General features: G+C 52.9%; 1 protein-coding gene across 2 annotated transcripts in view; it reads left to right on the top strand.

Annotated features, from left to right (window-relative positions):
- TRIP4 (thyroid hormone receptor interactor 4) overlaps positions 1-5,495 on the top strand; it is a 53,051-nt gene extending 47,556 nt beyond the window's left edge. For both annotated transcript variants that reach the window (XM_019533228.1, XM_019533227.1), the window contains one exon: positions 3,449-5,495. In XM_019533228.1, the coding sequence (XP_019388773.1) occupies positions 3,449-3,516 (68 nt within the window). In that variant the 3' untranslated portion in view covers positions 3,517-5,495. The remainder of the gene's footprint in view (positions 1-3,448) is intronic.
- Positions 5,496-11,242: the final 5,747 nt, after the last annotated feature.

The raw sequence follows: 11,242 nt of genomic DNA, 5'->3' as shown, positions 1-11,242 counted from the left end.
GGGGTGGGATACCGTATCAAAGGCCTTCCTGAAGTCCAAGTATACGACATCCACCCCTCCTCCTGCGTCGAGGCGTTTTGTGACCTGGTCACAAATTATTAGAAATTAGATTATTTCAGCTTGGAGAGAGTGGAAGTCCCAGTGCCTGGTTGCCTTATTTATAGCTGTGTCCTGGTTCTGCACAAGCAAGGTTTTCACCAGCTTATTGAGCTGGAGAGCCTTCTTGGTCAGCTGGGTCCTTGGGGATAAGGAGAAGCAGCTGCACTTGGGATGTTGGTGCTGAATGTGAAGCCAAGTGCCTTGGCTTGTCAGAGCTTTTGACAGTACAAAATGGAAGCAAATAGCTGACTCTGTTGCTCCCCTGCCATCTCCTCCTGCTGAAGAACCCAGCGTTCTGCAGCACGTCGGTCTGGCATGCTTGGCAGTTGGAGCTCAGAGTGGATTGGACATGTGGTGTCTGATCACACCTCCATTTCAGCCAGAGGAGGCTCATTCCAAATCTTCATATCATCTCAGAAACTGAGGGTGGAAACACTCTGCTAGGGGCAGTCAGTTCCCAGGAGGAGGCTTGGGATATGGGAGATGCCCTCCAATAGATTTTCCAGGACTTGGGCCATTCCATTCCTGCAGTCACAACTCTAACTTTCCCTTGGCTGCCCTTCTTGCATGATGGCTGATAGCCATGAGAGGGGAAGCCTTCATGCTGCACCCTGCAATTCTGTTGCTGACTCTTTTTGCAAACCCTCTTTTTGTCCCTCTGCCCTCCCACTGGAAATGTGAGCAAACCTAAGAGATGAGCAGTTCTGGGCTTTGCAGAAGAGTTGTGCGCCCCAGAGTCCTAAGCCCTGAAAGCTCCCTGTGGAGTACAGATGATAGCAGAAGGTTGGCCAGGTAGCAGACTCAGTACTGAATCCAGGCTGAGGATCATTTTGAGGGAAATCGGCCAACCCCGGAGAGAGACAGGGAGAGGAAGCATCTGGGATTTGATGCTCCACCCCTGTTCTGGCAGAAGTTTCTGAGCAAAGCAGCAAATACTGTAAGCAAGGCATCCTCATGAGTGATGACCGCTAGGCTGTCACTGCTTTGAGCCGAATTGGTTGCCCAAGATACTGTTGTTTCTCAGACAGAGAAAGCATTTGTCTCTGGGGTGGGGAAACACTTCCTAAGCCCTGCCAGCATACGCCCAAGCGGCTTGTGTGCTCAGACCTGGCCCTCAAATGTTAAGAGCTACACATACAGCAACTGCATGCAGTTGTCTTGTCCTTCCAAAACTTCCCTACTGCCCAAGATGGTCCTGTTTCCCAGTGAATGTGACCTTCTGACATGGGACAAAAGCAGAAATGTGGTGGGATGGTCCCATCCACCAGGATGAGATGATACAGTAACCTAGAGAGCAGAGCCAGTGTCCAGCTGGGTGTCGTTCTTCAAGGCTGTGACAACAAGCTTTGGCTTTTCATGGCAGTTTTGTTGGCTTGGGTCTGAAGGGAGATCTCACCTGCCTGGAGGCAGTTGCTGTCAGCCCAAGTCACTGTTGTTCGCCTGCCAGTGTTCAATAGCACTGATCCCAGCTCCCATGGCTAATATATAGTTGCCTAGTCTGCTTGGAGAAACCTCTGCAGGCAGTAGCAAGCATTATTTAACTCCTGCCCCTCTGTGCAGGGCTTCTGGGCAGCAGCTGCTTGTGCGCTCAGTCCTGCCAGCCCAGGCTGTGCTTGGACAGCAGCATGTGTTGTTGTGGGGAGAGAGAGCGCTCCAACGGATGGAGCTAATGAGTTCCTGCTGGTTATGGATGAGCGTGTTTAAAGCCAGCGAGCGCTCTGACAGAGCAGAGATCAATGCAAGCCGATCCCCCTGACTAATGTTCCTGTCTCGCCGAGCAATGGATGGGGATTGAGGGAGCCGCTGCAGCACGCTGGTTAAGGAATACAAATAACAGCGAGGGAGGTGGCCGAATGTGTGCCCACGCTGTAAGAGCCGAGGGCTGCCTCTGTCTACCACGGGTGGAATCCAGCATGGCGCAGAATCTTCCAGTGTAAGTGGGGGCTCTGTGGGGTCACGTGGATGAGAGCACAGGAGATGGGAGGTTTGATCTGAGAGCAGGAGGGAAGAGCGTCTGCCCTGGCTTTGGCTGCATGTCCTTGGTCAGAAGAGCTGTCACCCCCACAGCGCAGAAGCTGGCTTGATGATAGGGCAGGAGCAGTATGGAGCATGCCAGCGGCAGCCAGCCACTGCTGGGAAGGGCCAGAGCAATTTCTGTTCTGGCTGGAATGATGTGTTATGAATTTTGACACCAGCCATCAATCTGCCAGGGATCAAAGCATCTGCACAGAGCCAGGAACCCTGCAGCCTTCTGTGGAGTGACCGTGACAACTTAGGAGTGCCCTGCTTCTCTCTGGCTGGTGGTTGGTGGACCTGCTGCTGCACACCCCTCTCTGGGAGGGCAGGGCAGAGATGAGTGGAGACTCATGGGAGACCAGAGCCACATGGCATTATTTTGGCTGTTGACTGGTTTGTGGAAGAGTCTCAGCACTGTCAGAAACCCGTCTATGATTTGTGGGTGCCCTGAATGGGAAAGAAACAGCATATATTGCTCCGGAGAGCTGGGATATGGTTAGTGTGGGGAGATAGGTTCCCTTCTTTTTGCTCTAAGTCATGACCTAATGCAACAGCCTGCCTGACTGCCCAAGGGAGGCAGTGTCGGCCCAGGGGCCTGCTGCTGTTAAGAGGGAATGCCTAGCTGTGGGTATAGCCATGTGGTGTCCCTGGGCTGTTCTGTGCTGAGGTGGGAGGCAGTGATGTGCCTCCTGTTAGCAAGGCTTCATTCTGGAGAGACTTCTTAGCCAGATTTTCCTTTAGGAAGAGCCCCACAGGCTGCAAACTCTGACTCCCACAGCGTGTGGCCAGCCCTTCGTCAGATAGTCACACAAGCTTCCAGCCTTCTCTACTGTGCTTCTTCACTGGCCCCATGCAGCTGGGGAGCCTGCTGTGACTGAGAAGGCCAGGTTTCCATAACATTGTGGTGGCGAGGCCCACGTTACGCAGTAAGTTGACATGTTGCAGGGACATCACTCCCATGCAGTGCCTGGGGAAGATGCGCTTAGTATGCACAGTGCCTGAAAACACGTCATGCATGAATCCTACTGCTGAGCAGAGCCTGTAGCCAGGGGAGCCATGGAGGTTCACTTCCCCTCCTCCTTGCCAAAGCCCCCCATGATTTCCCCCTTGCATCACACACGATGCTCCCAGCTCCCTGTGTCACGCCAACAGAGCGAGACACTGAAGTTTGAAAATGCCTGCCTCCTCAAGCAGGATAATTGAATGTGACAGGAACACACTAACTAGGAGACCTTGCTGCCTCCAGCTGATTTGCATTGCAAATTGCATTTAAAAATAAAGAATGACTTTCTCTTTTCCCCCCTCCCCCCTCCCCTTTCTTTCCCCTTCACAGGGAAACTGGATTCAAAGATTCATCAGGGAGCAAAGAAGGGGTTAATGAAGCAGAAAGCACTCCTGTGAATGGTGGGGCAGCCAGGCTGAGATTCCCACACAGCCCAGGATGCTGGCCCAGCTGGCTGCCTGCTCTGTCTCCTTGGGTCCCTTAGAACTGGAGGCTGCAGAGATGACATGGAAAGTTCTGAAAGGCAGGTGCTTCCGGGAAGGGGGGGCACCTGTGACTTATTAAAAATGTATTAATATAGTATGATATATTTGAAACCCATTAAAGGAAGAAAGATTTGTGCCAAACTCCCTGCATGGGTGGAGCCACAACTTCGAGGTGGAATCTTGTGCCACAAAACGTTGTTTGGGCTGTGGAGCCCCCTCCCCACTATCTTCCTTTTAAACGGCAAACGCAGTAGAGTGCTGGTATCTGGCTGTATCTGATAGGCCAGGCTACAGCACACAGCAGTCCCAGTGCTGGTCCAGAGCATCCAGAAGCAGGCCAGCTCTGGCTTCAGCCAGCAGCTCCTTCTGTCTCAGCAGGTTTGATCTGGCTTGGTCTTTGCTTTGGCAGGATTCCTCTCTCCAGGCAACTCAGTGATGTGACAGATTGTGACTCTAGGTCCTCTGGCCAGAGAGGGTCAGACACATTACAGCACTAGGCTTGAGGGAGCTGTTGCTGCAGCTGTTCAGAGAGATGCCTTGGCATTGATTCTTGCTGAAGCTGCCCCCTGTCACTGCAACGTGCCGTGGCTTATGTTATAACAGGAAACATGGATAGCTTGGAAGGGACCAAGGCAGAAGGGGTCTAAATGTTAGCAATACTGAGCTGTACCCCCAGCCCCTGAGTCTGTCTGTGCCTCTGTTAAGCATGTGTGCAGGGTTGTAGAGGAAAGGCGGAGTTGAATCTTTGCCCTCTGACTCAGAAGCTTTGTTTGCGAGGCTGCTCCCGTGAGCTGGGAGCCGCTGTGCTTGGCATCTTCAGCATCTGCACAGCCTTAAATCTCCCTGCTCTGATTTTTATCAAACCAGCAGCCTCTCCATGTGAGCTGGCTGCCCTCCAGCCGTTGTGTGCATGGCTTCAGAGAAAAACAACCGAACAACTTGGCGTTAGGAGCAAGATTAATTTCCTCATTCCTTAATCCTTCATCTTCAGTGACTCTTTGCGCTGACATGCCTGTGCCCATTATGCACTGATGCTCACTGGGTTGTGTGCTCTTTGCCTTGCATTGCTCTAGGCATTAGTTGGTCGTGGTCTAAGCACTGCTGATTCCCAACAGAAACTTGCCACCTCCCAGAGAGGGCAGCACAAGCACAGAGCCTCAAAGCCTCCTGCAGCTCCTGTCACCACAACTTGGGGGCAATGCCTGGTCACAGTCTGCCTCTGGAGAGTGGGCTGCTTCATTAGACATGCTTGGCTTGTTGCATGGTTGACAGTTAAATGGGTTCAGAGGCACTTTGACCTCTCTGTTGCATTTTTCTATTACCCCAGTGTGCTGGCAGTCTGTAGGGCTCCATGCCATCTCTGCTTCGGTGTCCCAGAATTAAGCAAGAGGAGGCATAGGCAGCAGCAGCCAGCAGGACACTACCAGGCAAGGTGCTAAAGCTGCCTTTATCCTGGGAGCACTCTCTGCCCAGCTTGTGTCACTCCATTCCTTGAAGCTCTGGGGAGGGTGAAGATGCATCAACATACAGATGTGTGTGGATTTTAGCTAGGAAAGCCTAGGTGTGCCTCAGTTCTGCTGGGCCTGGGGTCAGCTGTGAGGCTACCTTGTGGACACTGCCATCTCCTGTGACTGGGAGATAGTGGGGTTTCTCTTGCTTGCTTCCTTAGCTGGACTCTTGTGGCTGCTTCTCATCCTGCCCAACCTGGAAAATCCCTACTTTCCATCCCTCTCCAGCTGGACTTTGACTTCAAGGCCTTCCCATGTCACATCTGCACTCCTGTGTTAGCCTCTCCAGCGTTAAATGTTTTCTTGGTGGCCTTTGGTTCTGTCGTGGCTTCACTCTCGGTGTTCTGCACACGTCAGCACCTTGCTCCCAAACTGGGACTCTCAAATTAAGCTATGTGTCTCCATCAACTGCAGGGGTCAAGTTAGGAGGGAGAGCATGGGACTTGGAGGGATTGGGAGGAAGGTTGTCCCACAGGGCTGTGTGACTCGCAGTGCATGGAGGGAAGGAGAAACTCAGCACCGCTGGCAGAGAGGCAGAAGAACTTGACAGTAGAGGAATAACGAGCAAGACATCTGGATCCCTATTGCAGGGGTCCCTGCAGCCCCCTCTGCTGGTTGCATGGGCGCAAGGGAGCTAAAAAGCTGGAGGATGTACCTGAGCGGGGAGAAGAGGGACATTCCCATGGTGTAGGGCCAGCAGAACGGCCCCCAGTCTGGCCCTGGCTGGGAACATGCTGCCGTTCGGGTGTGGGAGCAGTGTTCTGGGCAGAACGGTTTCCAGGAGAGCCATCTCCAGCAGCACCAGTTGGAGTAGCCCCTCTAGTGCTCTCACTCCCTGGAATGGCTATCTGCAAAGGGGTGGCACAGCCCTGGGATGCCAGGACAGTGTCATTTTTTTTCCATGTGATGCTCCAGAGTACTTTAACCACTGAAGGTTTTTATTGCTTCAGCTCAGTGAGCCGCAGGCAGTTTGGGCCGGTAGGTTCTGCACATGAAGCTAAAATGCTCCATGGTGAGATGGCTAACGGTGCTAGCTAAGCATCCTTATTTTAGCACCAGAATCTTCAGTTACCACTGGAATCCAGGTGGATTCAGAGCTCAGTTCATCTTGGGTCCCTGATGGACTCTGCAGCCTGTGCTTGGGTTGAGTCCACTGCTCCATCCCCACTTGCCTGGCAAGCTCCTTCATTTACCTCCTCTGAGCAGCCCCAGAGTGTTATTTTTCATTCTCTCCATTAACCTGTCACCTTCAGCAGCCGTTTTGGTCTGGGATTTTCCTTGAGAGTCAGTTGGGTCCCTGTCTCCCTTAGAGCCCCTGGGAAATCCCAGCTGTCCCGTTGGAGAGCCACAGCACTATGCAACCTGTGCCTCCTCTTTGTTCATCCTCCACTCATCTGGGTGAGCTTTGAGGGGAGAGGAAGAGTCTCCAGCACAATCCACCTCTGTTTGCAGTCCCCTGGGCATCCTCTAAGACTTGAACCCTCCTCCTCCCTTGCAGCTCTCCAGACCTACCTCAGCAGTAGCACCATTGTGTGCCTCATAAAGTCCCTACCTCTCTGCCTGGTAGCCTTATGATCTCGCCAGCCCCCACAAGCTATGGGGACTAAGCCAGCTCAGCACCTGGGTGGAGAGGCCCTGCAGGCTAGGCAGGCTGAAGGGAGTGCTGCAGTTGCTTCAGTTGCTATGTGTGGGATGTGCTGTCTGTCACAGATGTAAAACCATGGATCCTTTTGGCCCCCTCTGCGCCCCCTGGCTAGTTTCCCTCGGTTCTGGTTGCCTCCTGGAGCCTGCTGTGCAGCGTTCCCCTCAGCAGCGGCCCTTGTGGAGAGCAATGTGCACTGGTGCAAGCGATTTTTGGCCCCGTGCCTGTCATCCTGAGGGAACGGGGCCAAGATTCCTGCCCCCTCCCTTTCCCTGACGCCCCCTCGGACGCCCCCTCGGTGGCTCTGTTCTCAGATTCCAGGGTGCATTGGCCGATTGTCCCTGTTCCTCAGACATACAGATGCAGCCTGCCCTCATGTGGCTCCTGCTGGCTCCCAGTTCATCTGAGGACCCAGTATGAAATTGCCTTTGGGCCTGTGCCTGCTGTGACATGCCGAGCAGTCGCACCCTGATCCCAAGGGAGAGGCGTGGAGCTTGCCTAGGGCTGCTTCTCCATTCTGGTTACTTGCACTGACCCCAGCACGATAGACTAGATGGGTGACCAGGACCTTCTCCTCTTCTCGATGCCTGTGACCAGCTCCTTGCCTCCTTCCTGGACCTATTTCACACAGTGTCAGGATCCTCTGTCCCTTCCGCAGACTCAGCCATGGTCCCTTTGAGAGTCTTCTCTCCTGCAGCTGCTTCTCAGCAACATGCTCATTACAGGTCTCCACCTTCCCAATCCCATCTTATTCCACATTTCCCAGGGAAGACTTGCTGTCTTGTTCTCAAAGCTCCCCCCTGCAATGACTGACCTTGGGAGGGAAGGAGCTAATTTATACATAATTCAGTATCTTTCACGTGTTTTATACCACAGATAATCTTGTTGGAGCTTGATTAACTTTTTCTCTGAAGCAGCTTTGTATGAAGGATCCTGCAGCAAATAAAGTGCCTTCCCTCCTTCAGATGACTGATATTATTTTCAGAGTGCTCACTCCTTTCTGGTGTTCGATTTGTATTCCTGCAGAGCGTGGAGGAGGGGCTGTGTGGCAAAGCACTCAAGGCATCTCGCTATGGCTCGAGAGAACCTGGTCCAGGGTCATGCCAAAGGCTGCTGCTTGACTGTCAATCCACAGTGAATGGGAGGGTACCCAGACCTTTGGGGTGGGGAGTTCAAAGTAGCTGGGAATAATTCAGACTATATCACTCGCTTGTATGTCATTGGCTGTAGACACCAGTGTGTCTTAATCATGCAAACTGTGTGGGCTGGTAGGATTGGGCATATCTTTGACATGACCTTTGGAGGCTGCAGCTGAGGTCACAGCTGCTTTGGGCAGATGATAACTGAGCTGCTTCCTGCGCCAGAAAGCCTTACAGCCTCCAAGGGTGAGGAAGAAAGCAGAAGCAAGGATGACACGGGCTGTCTGGCAGAGCCAGGGATCAAATTCAGCTTACCTGACTCCAGGGTTGCTCTGTCACTCATTAGGCCAAGCTGACTCTTTACTTCTGGGTGATACTAGGGGGCATTGCAGCCTCCAGGCCTACCCTTCAGAGCAGTGACCTAATAGATCTCTGCCATGTGTCTAGCTCAGCTTGAGGCAAAACCACCCAGGATGTGTTGGCTGCTTCCCTTTTCCCCCTATTTCATTGATCGCTTATCCTATTACGGCAACAGAGCCAAACCCTACAAATTGTGGCATCCCCACGTCTGCTGCCAATGCCTCAATCCCTTTTGTGCCTTTGATATTGCTGCTCAGGTCTGTAAAGAAGGCTGGGACCTCACAGAGTGCTTTTCAGAAAGCTCTTAGGATTGCTAGGCAAAGAAAGGGTGAAGCAAGCAGAGAAAGAACAGAGAGTAAGCAGAGCTCACTGGTCTGTGAGCTCATCTCCTTCCCCAGAAGCAGAAGTCTGATGAGAAATGAATACATTGTTCAGGACCATTGTTATGCTGATGCCCTGAAGCAGGTAGGGGTGGGTGGGGCACAGCCCCATGAAAATGCCTCTTGATTAACCTTGTGCTTGGGGCTGTATGAAGCCCAGAGGAAGTCATTATCCTTATTTCAAAGACCAAAGGGTTTCCAAAGGTGGCCAGCACAAAGTACAGCATCAGCCTTGAGAGAGGCTTGACTGATCTGTGGGGCCAGGCTACTTCTGTTAGGGTTTGCCCTTGGCTTGACCAGTAAAATATCCAGTTCCCCTGGAGCTGTCAGAGACTACTCTCCAATACGTTTGCAATCTGGCATGTTGGCAATCAGAGCACAGTGTGTGCTTGGCTGCAGCCAGCTCCCAGCTCCCATGGTGCTCTAAGACAGAGCAGGGGCTAGCCATGGGTGTATGAATGCAGCAGTTCCCACTGTGTCAAAGGCCATCCAGCTTTCCTCCCTGTATTGTCAGCCTGTCAAGCTCCATCTTCTTGCTCGCTCCTGCCCTGTTCTTGCCCTAAGGGTTCCCTTGGCAGAAAGATGAACTCAGCCTTCCTCAGGGGTTGTCAGGAATGAGGCCAGTGAAACCTAGTGAGCCCTGTAGCTGAAGCTACTGCAGCCTTTTAGTGGTACGGCTAATCCCCAGTCTCCTTGGTTGTACTCTGTGACCGGGGCCACTGGTTTCTTACACCTGGACTCAGCACTGGGAAGGCTGGAGGGAATCCAGGTCATTGGAAAGTCACCAGAGGGTGGGAAATGCCCACGGTTCCTTCCTGATTATTTCTCACCAGCCTTGTGGCAAATCTGGGTTCCAGGGGCAAAAAAGTTGGTGGTAAGATTGGAGAGGGGAAATTGGAAAGTTCAGCTACAGCAGAGGTGGGTGGCTGTGGGACTGGTAATGTTTGAAAAGAATCTGAGAAAGGAGTAGCTTGCCAGAGGTGTTTGAATGAGCCCCACAACCAGGACCTCCAGAATACGCACACCTGCCCAAACTGCATTTCAGCTCTACATGTTCTGAAGACCATGGGCATTGCTGTGACTGTTGCATTGGTACATCCAGGGAGGGCTGTACTTGCACATCATTACATATCAGCTCCCGAGTGAGGCATGTCTTCCAAGTCATTATGAAGTCAGAGCCGGATCCTAAATCTCATAGAGCAAAGTGGGAGATTGGGAAAACCTGAGCTTTGGCTTGGAGAGTGAAGGGGCCTGCAGCTAGGGACTTGGGGGCACTGCTCAGGTGCCATTAACTTTATTGCAGTTTGTGTTCCTTATATCCCAAGCCCCATGTTTTGCTTAATAAGCTGTTTGTGCCCAAGAGTGGCTCAGTCTGGGTTGGGGGGAGGGGCCCTCCACCACAATGCAGAGCTGTGTTTCCCCCTGCCCCTGACTCCTTTGAAATCCTTAGCTTCAAGCCTCATGGTTCCCAATTTTGCGCTGCACAGACCTGCGTGTGAGGAACCATACTAACTTCAAAGCAGCAGCGGGCAGTGATCCCTGCAATGGAAAATGGAGAGGCTGCATTTAGAAACCCATAGAGCTTCCTCTCAGGGACCAGTTCCCAGTCAGACAAACCACTGGGTGAAGGCTGGGGAAGGGTGGAGTTCAGCCCCGAGAAATCAGTTCTGTTTCTTAGCTGTGTCCAGTGCCACCCATGCTTGAGGACTAGAAAAGTGGCATTGCCTCCATTGACACAGGAGGCTCTAAGAAAGGGTTTCTCAGCAGCTGGGTGAGAGTGAGTGGAAGGAACTTGGTCGAAAGGTTGGTGGAACATGAGCCAGAGGGCAAGATCCAGGACTGTAGTCTAAAGGGCTTTGATCCCAGCTCAGGAGACATACCAGAGGAGTGAGATGTAGGCAGAGGGTGGCTGCAGTTGTGGTGTTTTACCCAGATCTAGAGGCTGCTTATCTGTCTGCTCCCACTGCCATGCGTCCTGGCTTGAGAACTGTGACCCCCAAGTACCCTCAGTTTGGGACTTTGGGAGAGGATGTGGTTCAGCAAAGGGAAGTGGGAGGGAGATCGGTGTGGGGCTGAGGCCTAGGACTGCTGTGCTACAAGGTTTCATCTTCGTGTACTAGATGGCACATGCCTGGGCAGGGCCAGGGAACTTGTGTGGCAGCCTGCTGAGGCAAGGGGAGAGGAGAGCATGCAAGTCCCGCCATGTTGGAACTGAAACCCTGGAGCCTCATGCAAGTCCAGCTCAGCCAGGCTGCGATGGCACCAGGGGACCATGGAGGAGAGAAACAGTCAAAGAAAAGGCAAGGGAAGGCAAGACTGTTTTGATGCCAGCTCAGGGAGAGCTCCACCTGAACAGTGTTATCTAGGGCTTGGTGAGAACTGGTAGCCCCATCAGCTATCCATGTCCCTCAAGGCACCAGCCTGGGGTGTGCATGCCTTGCACAGAGGCTACCGTGTGTGAGAGCTGAGGGCAACACAGCACAGCGGGGATGAGGCATCGGGAAAGCAGGAGCCTCTGGGCCTCAGCGGGGCCCTTCCTGCAACATGGCATTGCCTAGGCAGGGGTGGGGGCCCGCTGGTCCCCCTAAATCTGCCTCTCTGTTTCTCCCT

Source organism: Crocodylus porosus, unplaced genomic scaffold (assembly GCF_001723895.1).
Source record: "Crocodylus porosus isolate Cpor-Errol unplaced genomic scaffold, CroPor_comp1, whole genome shotgun sequence".
Classification (NCBI taxonomy): Eukaryota; Metazoa; Chordata; order Crocodylia; family Crocodylidae; genus Crocodylus; species Crocodylus porosus.
This window is presented reverse-complemented; position numbering and strand designations above follow the sequence as displayed.